Here is a 23,971-nt window from a genome sequence, read left to right on the forward strand (position 1 = left end):
TCTTCTCCTTTACTTTTTATAAGTCATTAACATGGAAACAACATATTTTTAAAACTGAAAATTAATATTTAATTTTCATAGATGAATGAGAATTCTCTCTGTAAACCAAAAAAGAAAAAACAACCCAACCACAACCTGAAGCTTCTTTAATTTTTGTGTTTAACATGATATATTTTTTCAAAGTGGGTAGTCAATCTTCTTGAAGCCAAATTAATAACTTCCTGGAAGATTAAAAATGCGTAACTATTAAAATTTAGTGAGATTGCTAAAGCTTTTTTTTTTTTTTTATCCTTATCAACAAATAAATGTATCTGTGGAAGTCAGAGAAATAGTAGCTTCCCAGGAGCAAAACATTTCTAACAATTAGATATCTTTTGTGAGAAACCCAGAAAAGGCATGACTGATTGCTTTCTTAGATTAAACTGAGGGTACTAAATGAAAAACAAATTAGGTACAGATGTTCAGTATATTGAGATTAATTTTAATCTCATGGGTATCATTTCCTTAGCTGCTTGGACTAACAGCAATTTGTTTCCAGAAAAGTGAATATGTGTCAAAATAACTAAGTCAATCAACACAGTTCAGTAAGTTTTTCCTATATATGTATTTTGAAACTGGATAAATGTTTCTAATAAACAAAATGTCTAGCATTTGTATTCATAATGACTTTCTATATAAGTAACATAAAATGTATTCATTTGTTCAACGAAGACATATCAGACACTGTGTTAGATTCTGGGGGATTCAAAAATAAATAAAACAAGTGTCCTCCTGGAGCTCCAATGTAGTGGGAAAGAGGCAAGTACATACAAGATAGTGGGGCTCTAGTAGAAACACAGACAAAATGCTACGCGAACGTGAATTTTTCTTACTAATCAATCTAAGATGGCATAATATAGTTCACTATCACAAAAAACACAAAACCATAATAAATAATATATGAGAATGGTTGATCTTTGGGTCAGTAATAATAACAATGCTGTTTACATGTTATGGCTGTTGATATTTTATAAAACACTTAGGTATATTAATATCACACATAGGTATACATACCTTACAGTAGATAGACCAACTTTAATTATCACTTAATATCTTTATCTATGGTCTTTGTAAGCAACTTAAGAGTAGGAATCATGTCTTTCATCTTTGCATTCCAAGACCTAGCACAGTGCCTGTTGCACAGTAACAGTTTTAACATATGTTGAATGAATGCATGCATGCACGTATACATGAATATTGATGTTACATAAATAGCACACTTCTGAGTTCACAGACAACAGAATTAAGTGCGATAGACAATACTTTACAAGAATATTTGATATCCAAAATATCAGAGAGGTTCACTAAACAAAGGGATGTGAAGTTTAATAGGGATCGGTACTGACAGTACTTATTTATAGCAGACATATGATTCATTTTTTAATATTCTCTCTAGATGTATAATCATGATACACAATAGACACTTGGCAACTACTTATTGAATGAACAGTTCTACCTCCACAATGTATCTATTGGATCCAACTGTTCCTCTCCATTGGCCTGAACTGTAATAGATTTCTATGTACCTCCATTCTTGTCCTCTTCCAAAGTAGCTTTAGTTGCCATATTTGTCTCCCTAAAATAATTTGATCATGCAACTTCCATTCTTAAATTTCCTAAGCAGCTCCCTAGAATTCAGGACCCTTCATTTAAAAAATGTAATTAAAAAAAAGACATAGGAAGTGCATAGTACAAAAGTCTGGCACTGGCACACAGCAGGTACTAAACAGCTAAACATTAATGAGCTAGGTTGTCCTGGGAAAATTAGTTATTCATATGTTTTAAAATGAGAATGGATCCCTACACAAAAATCAATTTGTTATGTATTAAAAGATTTAAGTAGAAAAGAAAATATAGGATAACGTAAAAACAATCTCTGCTTAGCTCTGTTTAGTCTACCAGCTGTTGTTTACTGCTAGGTTTCTTAGAGCCTCACCCTATACAAGCAGAGTTTAGGCAACTGCTAATGACTTGCGAGGAATCTGTACTCAGGTTTTTGGCTTCCTTCTCTTCAGGAGTTTGCCCTTCAAGTTCCAGCTACTGCTAACACCAAACTACACCTGGGTTTCCCCAGCTGACTAAGAATCCTGCTTCCTGCTAGGGTTGTATTCTTTTGCTTTCCAATTTAGAAAATGCCTTGAAGGAAAAAGCCAGGATAAATGTGGAGCTAATTTCATGTGCTTCCCTTCTCTGAATCATCCTGCCTATGCTGACCGCTCCCAGCGCCTTCAAACAATATGTTTTGTTCAGTTTTCAGATGTGTTTGGCAGATGAGCTGTTCTAAAATAGGTGGTCATGGTGAGAACTTATGCCTAGCCATGAAAGTCTCGGGTTGGCTGCTCCTTTTTGTGATTTCTTCTTTTATATCTTTAAATGTTCCATCAATGGTTAATTTATATTGTGTTTCTAATGGTGCCAATATCTGATGTTTTTGATAGAAATCTGTTTATTGTTTCAGCTGACTCTCCTTCATGGTAGATTGATTGCTCATGTGTTTGGTGATCTTTCACTGTGAGATCATGTTTGGTCTGTTTTAATATGGGGGAATCCTGGAAGTTAAAGGTGAAGATATTTTTTCTAAGAGAATCTGTGTTTGTGTCTGCTTAGAGGCAGGGTGGGCTACAGAGCTGGGACATATCATCTCCAACTATTTTTGAAAATTATTTCTAGGTCGTCCACCATCTTATCCCTGCCTGAAGTATACTACCTCTGATTTCTTAATCATGGTGCTTTTGCATGAAGCACAAAACCAAACACAATACCCAGGTTTGATCTGGACAGAGCGGAGTATTAAAGAATGATTATCACCCTTGTTCTAGAAATTCTACTGCTAGTATAGCTTAAAGGTATATTACGGCTTTTGGCAAACATGCAAATACAAACAGGAACACAGAGATGGGGAAACTCATAATTATCAGATAGTTGAAAGAACATGAAACTTGTTACTTATGAAATCAGCTATGTAAACTGTGACACGTAAATCACAGTTCTATTTATTCTTTGACACTAAAGAAATCACTGCTTAAAAAAATAAAGGAGAAACAAAAAGCAAACAGAAGCAATGCACTGCATCTCACAGAGAGACTTAGCAGCTCACATGTCTGGTTGTGCTCTCCCCTTCTCTCAACCTTTTTCACATTATACCTCTACAAAAATGTCATACTGTTGGATCATCAACTTAAATTCTTTTTCTTTCCTCACATGATCCACTTGATGTGCAGTTAGTTTCCCCCAACTTACATTTTTAAAGTTGAGTTTTAAACCTAAGTGAATCACAATGAAAAAATCTAAAGTGTGTCAAATTCTTAGTAGTGGGGCTATTCCCAATCTGAAATGTTTACTTTTTTATGATAACAAGTTAAATAGAGTTACACTTCCTTAGTAAATAATTTTAACAGCTGACAAGCCTAGGTGAAAGGTTTAAATACCTGAGCAGTAGTTAAAACTGAGATTGAAAATGAGAGATTTTTTAAAAAATTACTGTAATGAAAAGCAAATTCAAGAGCAATAACTTTGGAAATAACCTGACAGACCTAACTGATAAGAGCATATAACTAGCATATTCAGAAGTATATCTTAATGTCAGTCTCTTTTTATGCTTTCAACTAATGAAAAGGTATTTTTCTAACCCCTCAATTAATCAGCTATATCTGGTTCACATTTTTTAATGGGAAATAACTCTAATAGTTTCTGCTGGATCTAACTAATTTTCATTGCTTTTTATTCTCAAAATACATAAGTCTAAAATAACAAAGAGAAAAATATCAGGCACTGGAACTATATTTTATAGACCAAAATTTTATGGTGAGAAAAATCATTTTCAGATAAATAAGTTCAAATAAATTTAGAAGCTTCCCATTTTGTTGTTTTTTGATATGTTTAATCCTAAAAAACTGAGCTCTTAACAAGCCTTTAAAAACTTGAAATCATTTATACTAGCAATATAGATTTAGATTTTTAAAAATTTGAAAATACATTTCAGAAAATAAATTTCTTTTATGCTCCCTAATGCCACATAGTTTATGGGCAACTACAACTTTTTATTGTAAAAGTAACATGCATTAAGGAAAACATTTTAAACAATGAAAAGTACCAAAATTCATATATCCTCCCAATATTTAAACTCAACCACTACTGAGATATATATACATTTCATATATATATATTTTGGCCGTACCGCACAGCTTGCAGGACCTTAGTTCCCCAACCAGGGATCGAACCCATGCCCCCTGCAATGGAAGCGTGGAGTCCTAGCCACTGGATCGCCAGTGAATTCCCAAATCCAACCACTATTGACAATTTAGTGTGTGGTGGTTTTCTTTTTTTCTTTGCCTTTTCTCATGCATAAATTGATTTGTAATATAGTTTAATCATATTAATACATATAATTTTATTTCCTTTTTCCCAACTTAACTTTAGATCAGAAAATAAATTTCATCGCTGGAGGAACTTGGATAAGTGAAAGCAGCCACTGATGGTTATCTGTGCTTACTCTCTGCAGTTTAAAGATTACAGCTTTTAGAGAAAACATATGAAACTACGAGTTATATGCCTGTGATTTCTTTACCATCTGTCCATCTCACAGTTCCATTAATCAATTAACAAATACCACAGAAAAGGTTTACTCTTCACGGTAGTTTTACTTCTCACCTTTTGAGCTGCAAGATGGAGGGCTGTTCTCTGGCTATGGTCAGTTTTATTAACATCTGCTCCTGCCTTCAGGAGAGTATCTGCACAATCCAGTCTGTCAGCCAACACACAATACATAAGTGGTGTTCTCCCAAATTGATCTTCTTTGTCTTTAACGGCAGAATTTCCTAGGAGGATAAGAAACAGATAGTGATATTTGATAATTATTGTTTTTATTACTAATATAACTATGAACTATATTTACTAGTTGTTTCTTATCAAGTACTGTGGTAAATGCATTAAATATATTATCTCATTTTTACTCACCCTATGAGATAGATATTACTGTCCCTATAGTATAGGAAACTGAGACTTAGAGAAGTTAGGTAACTTGTACACATTACAATAACAGTAGGTGGTGAAGCTAAAATTCAAATTGATTGTTGACTTTAAAGGGTATGTTCTTAACAACTCTGTCATACTAAATAACATTTTGAGATGTGAGGTTATTTTTTTCCTCCCTTACTCCTTTTGTGAAAAAATACTTAGTGTAGATCATACACTAGGCATTGTGGTATGTTTTTGAGATCTACAAAAATGAATCATGGTTCGCTTCCTGTTTTAGACAATATGGAGCAAATGCATACTATCATGATCCTCCTGCTACTTAAAACTAAACACCCCAGGCAAAATAAATGAAAGGTGGCGAAAAGAAGGCAAATTGGTTAGGGAACTATGAAACTTCAGGAACAACCTGCTATTGCGTTCCCTGATTTATTTATTTATTTTTTGCCTCCTATATAAAGCCAGCCTGGGTGCTAAAGTAGCTCATCAGAAATACCAGTGGGCACATACACAAAATTCCCCAAGAAGCCTGCTCTCTCCAGTCAAAATATTGGGAAGGGAGTAGCTCTGCAGGAGTGAACTCTTTTGACTATACTTCTGCTACTCAAAGCACATACGACAGGGCTTCCCTGGTGGTGCAGTGGTTGAGAGTCTGCCTGACGATGCAGGGGACACGGGTTTGTGCCCCAGTCCGGGAAGATCCCACATGCCGTGGAGCGGCTGGGCCCGTGAGCCATGGCCGCTGAGCCTGCGCGTCTGGAGCCTGTGCTCCGCAAACGGCAGAGGCCACAACAGTGAGAGGCCCGCGTACTGCAAAAAAAAAAAAAAAGCACATACAACCAAACAAATTGTACCTCTTTTCCTCTCCAATGGATATTGCAGAGACTGTGGGGAGGAGCCCTATGAAGCATTGTGCCCTGAATTAGGCAAAGGATGGCAACAAGGTGGTATCTTACCCCTTCCCAACTAGAGAGTGGGGAAAGGTTATGGAGAGGAGGAAGCTAGAGAAAGCAATTCTTTAAATCAGTGCATGATGCCATGGATAACTGAGCAGCCCATATGTGAAACTGACCAGAGTCAAAACAGCAAAAGCTTTGAGAATGGTACTCTTGGTGGGATACTTCCTAGGTTCTAAATTGGCCTGGGTAGCACAAAAATGGGGCAGACCAGAAAATAACTCACAAGAGCTCTCAAAGCTATCTTGACATTTGAACCACAGTCTACAAAATTGGACCAAAATGTTCATTCTAAACCTAAACAGATTGTCAGTGTACTAAAATAGGAGATTTAAAGTAGGATCCAGAGTCTCATAAGATAATACACAAAATGTCCAAGATATAATCCAAAATTACTAGACAAACCAAATACCAGGAAAATATTAAACAAGAAAACACAATCAGCAGGCTCCAAAACTGCGATGATACAGATATTAGAATTATCTGACAAAGATTTTAAAGCAATGGTCATAAAAATGCTCTGACGAGCAACTATGAATGCTCTTGAAACAAATGGAAAAATCCAAAGTCTCAGCAAAGAGAGAAAATACAAAGATGAACCCAGTGAAAAATTTAGAATAATAAATGTTTAAAAATAAGTAAAAAACCAGACTTCCCTGGTAGCACAGTGGTTAGGAATCTGCCTGCCAACGCAGGAGACACAGGTTCAAGCCTGGTCCGGGAAGATCCCACATGATGCGGAACAACTAAGCCCATATGCCACAACTACTGAGCCTGTGCTCTAGAGCCCGTGAGCCACAACTACGGAGCCTGAATACCACAACTACTGAGTCTCTGCACCACAACTACTGAAACCCACATGCCCAGAGCCCATGCTCCACAACAAGAGAAGCCACTGCAATAAGAAGCCCATGCACTGCAATGAACAGTAGCCCCCACTTGCTGTAACTAAGCCTGCACACAGCAAAAGACCCAATGCAGCCAAAAAAAAAAAGGAAAAAACCAAATAAAATAACCAAAATAAAAATCTCACCTAATAGGCACAATAGCGTAATGGAAATGACAGAGGAAAGAATCACTGAACTTGATGACAGACCAATAGAAATTATTCAGTCTGAACAACTGATAGAAACAAAAAGAATCAACAGAGTCTCAGGGCTCTGTGGGATAATAACAAAGTTTCTACCATTTATATCATCAGAGTTCCAGAAAGAGAGGAAAAAGAATGAAGGGCTGAAAACATATTTGAAGGAATAATGGTTAGAAATGTCCCACATTTGGTGAAAGACACAAACCTACAAATTTAAGAAGTTGAACAAAGCTCAAACAAAATAAACCCAAAGAAATCCATACTGAGTCAATCAAAATCAAATTTCTAGAAACTAAATTCAAATTACAGTGTATTTCTCATAAGAAACTATGGAGGCCATAAGGCAATAGCACAACATTTTTCAAGTGTTGCTGGGAGGGGGAAGAACTGTCAACCCAGAATTTTATATCTAGTGCTTGCATAGGGTCAGGGGTAGGGAGAAAAGAGGAGTGTTTGAGGGGTCATAGCTAAAGGGTACAGGGTTTTTTTGGGGGCTAATGAAATAAAATCAATTATGGTGATGTTTGTACAACACAACTCTGTGAATATACAAAAACTACTAAATTGCACACTTTAAATTGGTGAATTGTATGGTATGTTGGTATGGTGAATCTCAATAAAGCTGTTACAAAACACTCCGTTACATACACATTAAAATGGACTATTAAAAACATTTAAGAAATGTTAAATCCAGTGAGATTCTTCCTTGGAAGCTTGAGTAAAGGAGAGGATTTAGGACCTGTGGTCACAAGAACACATGTGATAAATGGAGGCAATCATCACACATTGGGACAATCCTAACTGATTAGGTTTCTCAGGGCCAAAGTGGAGTCAGAACCACAGGGATAATAGGTCACTCTACCTCCCAAGACACTGGTTGCTCCACTCTTACCAAGTCGGCTGTAAGATACAGGGAAACTTCAAGCCTTCTCTTCAATCCCTGACATACTTTGCTTTTGTGTAACGGGTATTTATACTTCCCAACAGATTTAATTGGGTTATGTCACCACCATCCAATATGTTGTGCCTATAAGGAAAATTTCTGCATCTGAGGTAGCTGAAAGCATGTATCCCCTAGTCATAATTAGAAAAAGCAGCACTTACTCTCACCTGGGTCCTGTTTTGAGTTGCTTTTAGGGGGATAGTGGTTCTATGGCTAGTTTCTGAGTGGTGAGTGTCCTATTAAGTTCTGAGCTTCCTGAACGAGAGTAACTGAGAAAGGCCTGCTTCTTTATCTAGCTACCCTACTCCCTTCCTTCATTTCCTCAGTTAACAACATTCAGCCAATACCTGTCCAGTCTCCACCATAGCTTATTTTGATGAATGAATTAAATGATTTATCGTTTGTGTCTGGTAACTGCAACATGTTATACACATGTGGGGCTTATGATGTAAACTAATATTCACTGGATGGCAGTGCATTTAAATTTGCATTCCTGTCAGGAACAGCTAATATAGGATGCAGCTGGCTAGTGTGCTGTGTTGTTTTAATTGTTCTGGCAACTGTGGAGGTAGCCTCTAATCCATGACCAACGGGGGTTGGCATTCTGCTTGTGCTTAGTCTGAACATAGATCAGAAAGCTGAGGTGGAACCATGATTGCTCTGCTGCATTCGGTTATTTTAAGGCTAGTTGAAGCAGAAGAGTCTCTGTATGTATGTGTAGAAACCAGAGCTCCAGCTCTAGCAGTTAGAGGAATAACTGTCACTTGTAGTGACAGTTGTGACACTCTACACAATAGCTATGGTGCCATACTGTCCAACACAAGTAAATCCAGCATTCTCTACTGATATCTTATTTGTCTGTTCTAAAATGTTACCTTTGTGTGGCATCAAAGATGCATTTATCTGTTTTCATCTACTTCTTCACACCTTTCATATTGTCACCATCATCTGTGGTCATTTAAAAATATCTGCTTATTGTAATAGAGGCAACACGTGAACAATGGAAAGAAGATAGGATTCATAATCCAATGACTTGGTTTGAGTTTCAACCTTGCAGTTATTAACTATGCAACTAAACTGCTTAACTTCTGAGTCTCAGTGTCCTAATTTAAAATGAGAATAATAATAATAACATGGGACATATTATATTTTGAGGGTACTTGAGATTTTAGAAAATATTTTTACACATCTCATTATCATTGTTGAGGTATCTTAAATATCATTTACACTCATTGCTACTTTGAAATTATCATAGTTGTGAGATCTGCCACTAGATCTTGCTATTTACTGCGTTAAAAAAATGACTGCAAGTATATTGCTACATCATAATTTGAAAATACTTTGATAACTGTATTTCAATACAGCTGATTTTCTTTGGATTCTTATTATATTATATTTAAGCTCTTAAAATATATATTTCTGAGAAGGGGTCCATGAAGTTCACCAGATTGCCAAAAGGGCTCATAGCACAAAAAAAATTCAGAAAAGTTCCAACTAGATAACCATGAATTTCATCTGTCAAGGTTTAGACCTAATCATCTTTCTTGTCTTTCTCATTCTCTATGTACTCATACATACGAATGTGCATGTATACTAGACATATCCACCCACACATGGAGGTCCCATATGTTAGTAGTTAAAAGCACGGGCTTTACAATCAGTCTTGCAGGCTTCAATCTCAGTTCTGTTACTTATTAGACAAGTTACTTAATCTGTCTGCATCTCAGTTTCCTGACCCATGAAATGAGGGAAATGAGAGTACCCCAAACTCTTTGTGGTGTCTTCCTATTAAATGAGTTCATAAGTTACAAAATGCTTAACACAGTGCTTGTATAACATAACTTTACGAATCTTGGCTCATTTTATTGCTATTATTAGTATGGATGCATATGCATGTAAGTATATTTGTAAATACATGTATATAAGCAAGCATTTATAAAACATTCAATGACCCTAACCCTCAGTGACAGGGTTGAAGTAAAGGAAGAAGGAACCTGAAATAATGTCACTGCTCTACCACTTACGAGGCTCCTTGCCACACCCAACTACTGTGTTGGGAGATGTTATAAACAAAGAGAGACAATGATTCAGAGAGATTTATATTAGTGTAGAACATGGACAGGCCAACAAAAGTTGTAGTAGAATCAGAAATGGTGCTGCGTGGTCACTTCACCACTGCAAATGCCCCAAACACTGTTAGCAGTAATGCCAGGAACCATCATTACACAGTGAATATTTACAAGTTATTTTGTTTGGTTTTCACAAAGAAAGCAGCATCATTTTTTTTCTTAGCATTTAGAGCTTTTTCATTTTGAGACATTTCTGAAACTATGTAAGATTGGATTCTTTTACAGGAAATCCAACCTGATATAATAATAGTAATAAGGTTCTATTTATTGTCTACAATGTGTCAGGTGCGATGCTAGATATTTTACAGTCATTATCTAATTTAACTGTCCCACAGGCAAAGTGTTATAATCTATAGTTTACAGATGAGGAAACTGAGGGCTCAAAAAGATTAAGTGGTTCAAGCCAAGGTAATATAACTGATAAATGACAAAGCCAGAATTCAAGACTCAGGTTTATCTGACTCTAAATCTATAACCTTTCTACTACATTAGTATTAAAATGAATCTACTAGAATATATTATCAACGATGTCTCTGGTATTCAATTAAATTACTTGAGATGGATATTACAAGAAAAATCTACTTATATATAAATGATAGTCATAGCATGTAAGGATTTTACTATGTATGTTTATGTTTTTAGGGCCCAGGACTGAGCCCTAATTCATCTGAATCTAGATGTAATGAGTTATGTTAAAACATTAATCCATCGACACTAAACACTAAGAATTGCTACTAAAATGATGTCTCATTCAGGGAAAGCCTCTTCACTCTTCCTCCTGAACAATGGGCAGCACAGAAACTGTTCGATTTAATTAGTTGTGTATGTAGAAAGAGATGCTCATCTGTTTCCATGGAGTCAAACACATCACGACATCCTTCTCCATGGAAACGGAGAAGGGAAAACAGAAAATGCTCAAGTGAATGAATTCACTGAGCAATTGGTGAGCAAAGATTGAAGAAAAAATATATCTCATTTGTAGTACTATGTGACTAGTTTAGAAAAGAGAAATAGCATATATTTAGAGATAGTCACTCTCGTGCTATATAAAAGGTACAAGATACATTGAAATTTAAGATGTACCTTAATACTAAAAAAAAACACATTATTTGATAGGAATATACAAATGTTAGGAAATACCACAGAGCAAAGGTATTATTGTCTTTGCACGGAAGACAAAAATGGCAGAATTCTTAAAAGGTGAACAGTGTTACAGCTCAAAGTCAGTTAATGAATAAGGGGTTCCTTAGACAAGATGACAGAAAACATAGGGGACCAATTTATAAATACATTTATCAGCTCTGTACTTGTTTCACATCATGATTGCTTCTTTGTTTCTAAGGAATTTTTTCTTTGGGGATATAAAATTATAGGAATATTTCAAGTTTTGTTATGTAACACATTAATTTATATGATTGAGCCTGTATAAGTGTTTTGAATTTACAACATACTGCACACTTTGTTCCCTTTGAAGATTATATTTCATGTTAAAATAATAAAAGATTTATTTAGGATATGTTTTCTTGAGGAATTCTGACTTAAATAAATTTTTTTTCCAATGGAATTTAGTCCTAACTTGTCTCTCAGTTCAATTCAACTCAATTCAGATTTAATCTCAGCCCTCTAGATGATTATAGACTTCTTGGGAGGAAAGATACTTAAAGAATGATTATGATATTTATTTACTCCTTCAACAAATATTTCTCATGTGGCTACTATGTGCCAAGCACTGTGCTGGAATTTGTGTATATAATGATGAACTAAACAGACCTAGTCTATACTCATGGAGGCTCTTAGCTTACAGAGGAGAGAGACATTAAAATAGTCATACATATACACACAGAATTACAATCTGAGATAAATTCTGTGAAGGAAAACTGCAGAGTTCCAAGACAGGACATGATGAACAGATTTCACTGAGAATGGATGGGCAGAGCAGGCCTCTTTGAATAAATGACCTTAATGCTGAGATATGAAGAATGAGTAAGGGTCAGTCAGACAGAGAATGGGGAGAATAGTATTTCAGGCAAAAGCCCTGAGATGGAAAAGGGCTTACAGATTTGGGAAATGAAAATAAAGCAGGTTTTTCTAGGAAGAGAGTGGTGAAATGTGAGGTTGGAGAGGGAAAGAGGTACAGGTACACTTTCAAATTTTATTCCAGGTACAATGGGAAGCAATTAAAGAGTTTTGAGCATGAAAGTGACATAATTGAGTACACAATTTTTAGTACAAGTAAACATGGAACATTTAGCCAAAAAAGTCCAGAAAAGCCAAAGCTAAACTATAGTGTTTAAGATATATAACTAGGTGGTAAAACTACAATATAATTATTACCGTAAACGTCAAGACAGCAAATTAGTCCAAGGGGGAGGGAAGGATGCAGTGGGGTTTCTGGGGGAACAGTGTTCTGTTCTTTGACCTAGTGATGATTACATGGATGTTTGATTTATATTTATTTGTTAAACTGAACATTTATGTTCTATGGACTTCACTATATGTATATTTCAAAATAAGAAAGCATGTTTTATTTTCTTTCAGAAAAATATGGATTGAGATAAATAAGTGGGGATAATAGGTGCAGGTGGCTCAAGAAGCTTGGTTTTGGTGACAGAGGGTGATAATTGTCCCCATATCCGTTCTCTCATTCTTCTTTTTGGGAACTGAACACCCTGCGTTTTAGCTGGGCATGATGCCATCCAGGGAGAGAGATTTTTTTTTAGCCTCTTTTGTCCTAGGTGTGGCTCTAAGTCCACCCATTTCCAGAATGACAAATTGCTATTCTGCACTCTCTCCTTCCCGCTTCCTGCTGGCTGGGCTGTGACTACAGTGGAAGAATCTGCCTTTGACCCAGAGATGGAAGCCACATGTTGAGAATGGCAAAGCTAAGCCCTAGCAGCATCCCTGGACGATTTTATGAAGCAGAGATGTTTATCCACCCTAGGCTGCCCACTTACCTTTGTACTGTTATGAGAATGAAACATACCTCTATCTTATTTAAGTCACTGTTATAGCAGTTTAGCCCATGTACTGATACACTTACACAAAGGAAAGTTGAGCGATATGGTAATACCTTGAGGGGGATGAAGGAACAGAGAAGGGATTTTTAAATAATGGAGACAATAGAGCATGTTTAAATGTTGATAAAAGAATATAGAATAGAAGAAAAGGTTGATGATATAGTAATCAGAGGTTTAAAAAAAATGGAACAAGATCCCTGAGAAGATAGGAAGCAATATAATACAGAGTATGTGTGGAAAAACTGATCTTTGACAGAAAGGGATATTTGCTCTGTTTTAGCAGGGAGAGAGAAGACGACGGGTGTAGCTGTAGGTTGATTTGTAGATATCAGGCTGAAAGATGAGGGAGTTCCTATTTAGTGTTTTCATTTTTGGTAAGAAGCATAAAGCATTAGCAGAGAAGGGACGGAGGGAGAAGCAGCAGTCAGAGTTTTGGTAGAGTGAGAAGGTATGGAACAGTAATTATGGAGAAATGTAGTATGATGAGCAGAGACTGTTGAGTGCCTTTATGAAATGGGTAGTCTTAAATTTAGGGTGTTACAAATCTTCCAGACAGGTTAAATTGTTCAGGGCTTGGCAGAGGTAGATGGATTAGGTCCATCCAGAGCTGGGCTTGCAACAGCCAGGTGTAACAGGTGAGAAGAAAAGGGAGTTTTTTCCAAGGGAAGGATTTTAGTAATAGACCATGGAATCAGGACTGAATAGGGACGAAAGTAAAGACAGAAGGAGACTGATGGTCGAAAGTGGAGAAGATAATGGATAGGGGGTCTCAGTGACGTTGAAAAACTATTGTTCTCATTAGCAAATGAGCTGGAACTAACAGAGTTTTAGTTGAATGGTGGATGTTTGAATGAGTGATTCAGAGGTGGCTGAAGATGTCAAATTCCAAGCAGTAACTGAATGTAGGCAGCTGAGGTAATGTGAGGATCACACCTCTGATAGAGAAGAGAAATCTTTACAGAGAATGTGGTAAAAGAATTTTGTCTTTGAAGATGAATTGGAGTTTGTTTAGTAGAGAAGAAGGTAAGGAGGTAGAAGGTAGAAAAGGGGAGAAGGGACAGATGTACAGAGAAAACTAAAGACAAAATTCATGGCATACTGAGGAATAGAAAGCCTAGCCAGCAGTTAGGGTGCATGGGTAGTTCCTGGAGAAACTGGAAATGTAGGGCGAAAATAAATTCTGAAAGAATAGGTATGGAAGTTCAAGTAGTGTTGACTTGATTTTAAAGCCCAGGTTGTCAATCATAATGTCACTAGACACTGGTATGTATAGAGATTACAAATAACAGAAATTTTTATCTCATTTCTTTTCTTTGGGACTAATGACTTGTAAACATGTGGATTTGTGATTTTTACAATTCTGGAATATTCTTACCCACTGTCTTTCTCCTATTCACTTTATTCTCTAGAACTTCTCTAGAAAGTTCTTCTAGAGCCTCCATATTGGACCTTTCTCTCACTATAAGATAGGGTGAACACAATCAATTTAATTGAACACAATCAATCAATTGAATCAATGATAAGGAGAACACTGAATCAATTTTAAATCATTAGCAGAAACTAACACACCATTGTAAAGCAATTACACTCCAATAAAGATGTTAAAATTTTTTTTAAATCGTTAAAATTATTTGTAAACATTAGTACTTTGGGTATATATTAAAAGTTATAGCTCACTAGCCAATATCTCATTCCAGATCTCTGCTGTTACAAAGATGAATTAATTCTCTTAGCACCTTAAAGTACACATCCAGATTCAATGCCAAACACACAGATATTTCTCAAGTACTTTTCATTTAATCTTAACCTGTATTTTTAAGTTTCAGGACTTAATTTCTTTCTTGTCCAAGTCCTGAAACCAAATATAAACAATAATGTATTTCCATTAAAATGTGTAAGTAAATTGCAAATTAAGACTAAGATTAACAAACTTCCTTAGGACAAAGAGTTCTTTTTAAAGTTTCTGTACTTAAGGGGAGCTTGGAGCTTACCTATGATAAGCTTGTGAAGAGCACCCTTATCTCCATTAATAGCAGCAGCATGAACTTGGGATGCTAATGAGGAACCAGGAAAGAACAAGTTCTCTGACCTGTTCATAGTCTTCTCAACAACTGGAACAACCTGAAATGATGATGCAACCAATAAGTATCTGTAGGAAATCCATCTCATCAGTTCTAAATGGGTACGTTATAAACATGGTTTACTAGAAATATTTCACCAGGATTCAAAAAGTCTACAGTCCTAGTCTTAGAATTGCCATAATGGAGTAAATTAGGTGACCCCTTGTACAAGTTGCTCATCTGTAAAATGAAAGGATTAGATGCTTCAAGACCCTTCTCAGGGGCTGAGAAAAAAAAAAAAGGCTGAATATTTAACATTAGACACAGGGTCCAAAAGTCACAGTGACTTGCTAAGTTAATACAGGTGATTTGATTCCACATAATACTAAATATTAGACTTGATATTGGGAATAAAGGTGATGACCAAGCCACAAAATAGGTATGATGTGAACTTAATTGTCAGGTTAGAATTACCTAGATTTAAGCACTAAATTAGAAGGTACTTCATTCTTTCTCTTATGCCCACAAAAGGAGGAATTTATATTTGTTCTCCCCTTGTGTCCACCAGGGAAATATACCTAGTTAGAGATCTTGACCTTAGGAACGTAACTTGGAAACCACATCATTAGGATAAACCATTTTTCATTAAGGAAAAATTTTGCTTTGACTGGTAGTCTCATATGGTTTGATAGAACCTTCTAGAAATGCATTAGCTGCATAGGAAAATAGTGAGTTCCTTATCATAAGAGTGTTTAAGCAGAGGCTGGATTATGTCAGAAATGCAGCAGGAAGAATTCAAGCATCTGATGGGAAGGAAAGAGGGGTAGTTTCATCAATGATCTTAAACTTCCATCCTAAAGCAAAGATGCTATATCAAAGTTCCAAAGTTGAATGCCTACAAGGATCAGGGAGGTAACAAGGGCAAGAAACATGGGGAGTCATGGGGAACATGGCAAAGTGGAGCATACGTACCTATCTAAAGGGAGCAGCTGTTAATTAGCTACAGTTAGTATCTGCAATAAGGGTAAGCAAGCCCTCTTCTGATTTTACCAGAAACTGACACTCCAATCTCTGTGACTCCCAAGGATCTGAGAGCTTTGTAAAATAAATTTATCACAACTCATGAGCTAGTACTTGGCTGTCATTGATGAAGATTTTTGGTTCAAGTTCTGCCTTAGAGTGAAAGCATTTTCTTAATTTTGGTAAAGTCAGCTCTTCATGGCTTTATTTTGCTGACAATCTGAGTTAACGTCTTGGCAGAAATGGGCATTTTGAGAGACTCTGTCATGTCTGAGCATGTCTGTCATGTCAGAAAAACCAGTCATATGCAGGATTATATTAAAGTGACTTGAAAGAAGCTACAAAACAGGGGTGGAGGTGGAAACACGGTAGAGGAGTAATTGCACTTGGGATCAAGATCCAGTTCTGTTAATAATATGGAGTGAACACTTAGGCTGCCTCAGCTCTGCTTTTCTGTAAAATATGAAACATGAAATTGGTACACCAAGTTGATCATTCAACAAGTTGAGTGCCAACTATGTGCTAGGCACTGTACTGAACTCTAATGCCTATCACTTTAGACTCTAGGTAATCAGAGTTTTATGCACATAAGAATCACAAAAAACTTTTGAAAATAAACTAAAAATTGTACCTGTTATATATTGGGTTGGCCAAAAAGTTCGTTCGGTTTTAAGTACAAATAAAAGGCATTTTTCATTTTCACGAAGAACTTTATTGAAAATCGTATTCACTAACCAAATGAAATTTTTGGCCAGCCCAATATATTTATATATACTTCATCTCATAATTCTTAGCATTTAGCACAGTAACAGGTGCTAGTGTTCAGTGAATGTTTGTTGAATGAAAAGTCATAGGCTGAGTGCTAAGTCCAGAGGGTGAGCAGGGTCAAAGTTTAGTTTCTTGGAGTAATGAGTTCATACTCATGAGTCTCTGCTCTTTTTTAATTCCTCATTTCTATCTCTCCGTCAGAAAGGTCACTGAGTAGTATAGATATAAGAACACTGGACTAGGAGAGAGGAGACCTAAATAAAAATCTTGGCTCCATCACTGTTTAATTTTGTCAGCCTGAGAAATCCATTCTTTAAGGTCCCCCCTCCTTTTTTTAAGCTCAAAAGCATACGTATTTTTTTTTTTTAGCGCTAATGCTATTCGTAAATTTTTTACAGATGAAAATCAAAACCACTTTGTTAATTATGAAATGCTATACAATGCAAAGGTATAATCATCATTAACTAACTATAGAACAAGCCAGTGTAATAAATGCTCTAATAATTAAAACCATAGAAAACTAGTGGTGCTGTAGTCATAAGCAAAGGAAGAGTAATTTTGATTAGGACCAAATGGTTGGTTGTTTGGGACGTTCTCAGGGATGGCGACATTTGAGATGGCTATCCAGGTAGAGAAGGGGTTAGGGCCATTCCGGGCAGCAGGGAAGGTGAAGCAAAGGCAAGGAGTAGGGAGAACCACAGAAGAGTTAAATGCCTCACGGCTACTTAGTTGTGAATTGTGTGGCTACGATTGGGGGCACGTGGACCTGGCTGGGTGTTCGTAGATGAGGCTGGAGAGCTAACGGGGGCAGCCAGGTTGTTCCTCAACTGCTTGGCTAACGAAGTTTTAAATTATCCTGCAGGTGTGATCCATGCATTAGTAGCAATCACTCTCGCGCTGAGCTTTTCAGTTTACAACGTGCTTTCCCAGTCCATCCCACATCTATTCCTTACAGGAGCCCAAAGAGACAATTAGGGGTAAGTCATTGACACATTCCACTGAAACCCAGAGGGGTGGCTCGGGCTTTATAACGCAAGAATTAGCGCAGAGAGAAGAGGCAGCAGGCGAGGAGGCCAGTGATGGGAGGTTCAGGCCACAGCCCAGGACAGGAGGGTCGTGAGTTTGAGGCAGGGGCCAAGCAGTGCAGATCGATAGGAGCCTCCCCAGCCAGGCCCCCTCTTACTCACCCTCGCCTCCTCCAGGACTCACGTCCTGGGGGCGGCTCCAGGAGGCACGACCCCCGCTGGGCCGCCCCTCCTGCCAGGTCAGGCCACTACATCCGGCTGGAACAGAGCCCACCACGCTGAAACTGGCGGAGCCCCTCGGAAGGCCGCCCGAGACGCTCGACCGCACAGCCTTCTGGGAATTGTAGTTCCCGCCCTCCGCCCTTTCTATCCCACAGAGCCCCGCGCGCGGCGGGCTCGGTGGACCAGGGCCGATAGCCTGATGGGAAAAGAGTTCTTGGTGCCCAATGACGTGCTCTTTGAGAATGGGGCAGGACTACATATTCCGATGTGCTCCGAGGTAGGCAGGACCCGGAAGTGAGGGTGTGCAAGGCCTCTCTGGAAGTTGTCCCGGGTGTTCGCCGCTGGAGCTCCGGGTCGAGAGGACGAGGTGCAGCTGCCGGGAGAATCCTCCACTGCCGCCGGCTCCCGGAGCCCAGCCCTTTCTTAACCCAACCCAACCCTGTCCAGTCCCAGCCGCCAACGCCAGTCCCTGCCGCGGACCCCGGCGTTACCATGAGTCCTGCCGTCTTCCTATCCTTACCCGACCTCAGATGCTCCCTGCTGCTCCTGGTGAGTAAAGGAATGACAGACCCTTCGGCAGATATTCGGATGGCCTGCCGCCCTCGCCGAGGGGGACACAGTTGCCGCTACCCTTGCTTTCCTATCTTTTCCCCTGGTGGCGAGGAGTGCACCCTCCCCCGCTGCCTTCATTCTCGGCATCCGTCTGTCAGCTTCCCAGGCCCGGGGTTCCCGAGGCCTGAGAAGCCACGGTCGGAGGTGGGACCTATAAACCGGAGATTAGCCCTGGGAGAAGGATCTGTGGGAGGGTCACGGCGAGCAGCGCCCCTTCCCCTGGAGTTCGGAGGTTGTTTCAGTCCAGAGGGCTCACGGACTTTGCGGTAGACTGAGTACAGAAGGTCGGGGCATAGACCTACTGTTCCCTCCCACCCCCTCTTTTTGGGAAGAATGTGAGGCCGACAGGTGCTGGGGTCTTGTGCATCTCGCTCTGGAGCCCTAAAACGGTGCCCGGGTCGGCGGAGCCCTCTGTTGTGGCTTGATACGATTGGTTGGGAACCCGGAACTGGAAATTGGTTTGGTGTCCACTGGGGGAGTAAAGGTTTGAAGGGTGGAGGCTGTGATTACCAGAAAGCCTCAGCTCAGAGCCGCCCTCAAATCTGGTTATACCTCCCGAAATTTAAACAGAGTTGTTCTTCAGTGCTCCTGATTTGTGAATGACCAGGTTTTCTGCATGCATGTGCACTTATTCCTTAACTTCCTCACCGGCTCAGCACCATCCCATCTTGTAAAGGAATCTTCCTACAGTCCCTCTTCCTCCAAATACATCTTGAGGGTGCAGCCTAAGTGATCCAGGCTGCAGGTCAAATTGAGACAAAAGTAAAGGACTAACTCCAGGTGGTAAAATGATGGACTTTTAACTGAGCTAGTGTTATAATACGATATTTGAAGTACTTTAATTGTAGTAGGTTTTTAAAAAGCTAAATTTAAGGTGAACACTAAGTCAAAATCAGTCTTGACAATGTAAAAAAATATAATTAAATGACTCAGGAAGGCGTATAGCTGGTTACCAGCAGAACTGGGATTTGAAGCAGATCTCTTGACTCGCAGTGCTTATTCTGCCATATCACGTTACATTTTTAATATTTGTGTTTGAAATAGTTTCTCTCTCCCTCTCCCTTTTCCCTCTCTCCCCATTTTCCCTTCTCTCCCCTCTCCTTCCTCTCTCCCCTCTCTTTTCTTTGTGATTTTCAAGTCATATTCAAAGGCCATACACAGTATTTGGACCTTTTCAGAGGATAAGTGCTATGAAAACTAAGGGGAATGTCAAAGTACTTTTGAGAACTAAAAGTTGCATATAAACATGGTGATGTTAAATGATGAAGTGTCTTATTGGGAATTCTTATAATTATATGGTAATGAATGGCTTCTGTATAGAGGAAAATACTCTGTAGAGAGCTGTTTCTTGGTTAATTGCATTATACTCTGTGGCTCTCTTCCTTCTAGCAGTACTGGAATAATACTCATTGTTATCAGAGACCACTTTCTCTTTAAGGATAATAGATACTAATCTTTCCATATCCATGGCCTGAATTATGAGTTGTTTGCCAGAAATTACTTTTAGGTTACAAAAAATATGAAGGGCAAAAAATCTTAAGAGATGGGAAAGAAAAGTTGAAATACTGAATAGGAAAACTACATCAGATGCACTGTTTGGTTGTAGAGCTAAGTTTAAGACGGAGAAAAGAATTTATTTTGAAATAACTCATACTTTTTATAGAAAACCTACAAACCCTGTTAAGCATAGAAAAGAGTTTTTTCTAATACTTTTAAAATCTAGTTAACATTTTGTATACTTATCTCTCTGAGTAAATGTAGAGGAATAGAAGACATTTTCGAGAATACCTGTAAAGGTTAGTATGCTGGAAAATAAAGGCCAAGAAAAGGTTTAGTAAGCCAGAGTTACAAGTCGAGCTAGATTCAGTTTGAACACAGTATTTACCAAAGTAGTTTTAATAGTCATATACCAGTTAGCAAATATTTATAGAACATCTGTCTGATCACAGTTTGAAATACTTATCTAACTGGCAGTTCTGTTCTATTGATGGAAACTGCTTACTCAGTATCCCACCTGTCTAAAAATATACCCTTTATCTTCTCCAATGTGCTTTCTTCCTCCTCCCTCCAACTTCCCCTCTCAGACTTCAAGTTTATTCCCTCCCACATACAGCCATTGAATATCCAAGTTTCCCCCTAGCTGAGGTCATTTTTTTCCTTAAATGGCCTGCTATAAGAAGCCGTATATTCTCTTACCACAATAATTTTTTTTTTTTTTCAGGTAAACTCTACCTCAGCCCTAAAGAATTAGATGTATTGAGAGTTAGTGGTGTTCATAAGATAACAGCAGGAACATAAAATCCTAAACTTCTGCAGGCAGGTAGTGGTTTTTTTTCCCCCTGATGTCAAAAGCATGTTGGGACATATCATTCTATGCCTAAAAAGCCTTTCTGGAATGGGTAACTAAACACAGAAGTTCAGTGTGATAACTTTTTCCCCCTGAGCTTTTATGTATAGATATCTTTAAAGTCAGGGTCTTAGAGAATGAGTTCTTTTATTTCAGGCTTGCTTTTTGAAACACCCCCATTGCCTTTAAATTATTTTTAAACTCCACTGAATTTGCAGCATGTCTTGGACAAAGTGTGGTAGTATAGGGGTGCACTGATTTTGGATAAATCTGAAGAAAAATTTGAGTCACCTGGCAAATGCAGAGAGGCATAATTCTCCTGATACCTTTTCTGTACCTCACGAATATTTATTGTTTTTGTAATGGTTTGAATTGATCCATTAGGTATGTGATTACAACTTTAGTTTCTGAACTGTATAATCTCTGCCTCCATAACTGTTCATCATATTTTGTGGATGATTGGAATGCTGGAGACAGCAAGGTTTCTCTGCTAAAACCCCATGTATATAATGTCTGGATTGGGAAATTCCTTCCCAATTGTGTGCTCTTTTAAGGAAAACTGAGCTGCCTGAATTTGAGGAAAGCACCCAGCCAGATATATCTTGGCATTATCTTTTTTTTTTTTTTTTGCGGTACGAGGGCCTCTCACTGTTGTGGCCTCTCCCGTTGCGGAGCACAGGCTCCGGACGCGCAGGCTCAGCGGCCATGGCTCACGGGCCCAGCCGCTCCGTGGCATGTGGGATCTTCCCGGACCGGGGCACGAACCCGTGTCCCCTGCATCGGCAGGCGGACTCTCAACCACTGCGCCACCAGGGAAGCCCTCGGCATTATCTTTTCATTTTGCTTTGTGACAGTCATTACTTGGCAGCTTATAGGATAAGTTAAATGGACATTTCATTTATCACTAACCAAAGGATCAGTTACTTATTAGTTAGCCCTTTTCTGCTTATCTTTCTACCTGAGATGGGTTTATTCAGGATTAAAAGTGATCATTTTCCCCTTAAATTAATTATTTCTTAGCAGTTGTTCTTCCTGCATTGGTTGTATACAAAAGTTTTGAAAAGGTGAGATAAGAGAAATAAGACTAAATTGGAATGAAGTTGTCTGATATAGCCTAAATGACCTTCTGTGCTTCAGAGGTTTGTAACCTGCTCCAGTTGTTTTATTGAGAATGCTTTCTTGTTAATCACTTAATGGTTTATGTTTATAGATCATAAGTTGTTACTAGCTCTAATTGCCTTGTGCCTGGACCTTAAGGCTTTTACCATTATTGCTCCTGGTTTGTTCAATATGTATAAGAAGCCAAGAAAAGTTTGCTTAGGAAACTAAGTAAATCAGAGAGCTAAGTAAACATTTATTTAACTTTATAAGTACCTTAAAAATAAGTACAGTAGAATTCAGAGATGTCAGTTTTAGCCATTAGTGCCAATGATAAATACTGATTCCTACCTTCAAGAAGAGTACTTTTGGAGACATGTAGTTCCATTCATAACTCAGTGAGTTATTTATCCTATTGACATGACTTGCCCCAGATCAGTGGTTTACAAAACTTGGTGGCTCATTGGAACTGCCTGGGGCAGTTTTAATACAATGATATGTAGGCCCTACATCAGGCTAGTTATATCTGTGGGATCCAAACACTGTTCTTTGTTTGTTTGTTTTTAATTCCCAGGTCATTTGTTTTTTCTTTAGTATGTCTCTCTAAAAGATAAGAATTAAACAACAAAGCAAAAACCAGAATGCCATTATCACATCTAGAAAAAGTCACTGAAATTTCTTTATGTGATCAAATATCTAGTCAATGTTCAGATTTTCTTGACTGTTTCAAAGAAAAAAAAAATTTTTTTTTAAACAAATTGAACGTTCAAAGCAGGAGCTATATAAGGTTCATACATCCCAATAGGCTTATATGTGTCTTATAAAACTTTACAAATCTATAGGCTCACTCTCCATCTCATTTTTTTCCCTTGTAATTTATTGTTGGGGAAACTGGGTCCTCTGTCCTGTAGAATTTGCTACATTCTGAATATTGCTGATTGGATCCTCATAGTGTAGTTTCATGTTTCTCTGTTCCTTTTGTTCCCTATAAATTTGTAATTAAATTTATGTGGGCTTAACCATCAACTCAATATATGGTTAGGTTCATTTGTTTCATTTAGCTTTCAGTTTTTTAAAAAATATCTTCTAATATATAATTATGTAAAATTTACTGCTTCCAAAGCAGATCTTTAAAGCAAACTATGTTTACAGCAGGCCAACTTCTATCCCTGTCTATTCTACTGCCTTAACTTCCTCCTAATATAAGAGACATTTAAAATTAAAATTTTTTTTTAAAATTCTTCCTTTTAAAAAGAAAATGTAAGCAATCTACTTGCACTTATATATTTGTGTATATTTGTTTCTCCCTCCCCTTGATAAACTCTAGCATATTATTCATACTTTCTCTCTCCACCTCTTTCTGTCCCCTTTTAAACTCTATAAAGTGTATCCTAGAGATCAGAATAGAAATATTCCCTATTTCTTTTAAACTGCTTATTGCTCCTCTGGGTAGATGTGCTACTATTGTTTCCATTCTTTTGCTTTAACAAATGTGTTAAACTACTTTGCAAAACTGTTTTTGCTAGTGTATCTTTGAGATAGATTCCTGTAATTGACGTTGCTCAGGCAAATGGTAAATGTATTTGTAACTTTGTAGATGTTGCTAGATAGTGGAAGGAGTTTTGCCGTTTTGAGTTCTTACCAACAATGTAACAGGCTTTTCTCATATCC

The 23,971-nt window shown here is 37.9% G+C and overlaps 2 protein-coding genes across 6 annotated transcripts in view; one reads left to right on the plus strand and one right to left on the minus strand.

Moving 5' to 3' along the window:
- The window catches only part of INVS (inversin), a 142,073-nt gene extending 123,704 nt beyond the window's left edge, over positions 1-18,369 (minus strand). For all 5 annotated transcript variants that reach the window (XM_067743814.1, XM_067743816.1, XM_067743813.1 and 2 more), the window contains exons 1-3: positions 18,184-18,369; positions 15,140-15,269; positions 4,690-4,856 (exon numbers count right to left, since the gene is read on the minus strand). In XM_067743814.1, coding sequence (XP_067599915.1) covers positions 4,690-4,856; positions 15,140-15,245 — 273 coding nt within the window. In that variant the 5' untranslated portion in view covers positions 15,246-15,269; positions 18,184-18,369. The remainder of the gene's footprint in view (positions 1-4,689; positions 4,857-15,139; positions 15,270-18,183) is intronic.
- Positions 18,370-18,494: 125 nt separating this feature from the next.
- Positions 18,495-23,971, plus strand: part of ERP44 (endoplasmic reticulum protein 44) — an 88,130-nt gene continuing 82,653 nt past the window's right edge. The window contains exon 1 of the mRNA XM_067743825.1: positions 18,495-18,792. Coding sequence (XP_067599926.1) covers positions 18,736-18,792 — 57 coding nt within the window. The 5' untranslated portion in view covers positions 18,495-18,735. The remainder of the gene's footprint in view (positions 18,793-23,971) is intronic.

Source organism: Pseudorca crassidens, chromosome 7, assembly GCF_039906515.1.
Source record: "Pseudorca crassidens isolate mPseCra1 chromosome 7, mPseCra1.hap1, whole genome shotgun sequence".
Lineage (NCBI taxonomy): Eukaryota > Metazoa > Chordata > Mammalia > Artiodactyla > Delphinidae > Pseudorca > Pseudorca crassidens.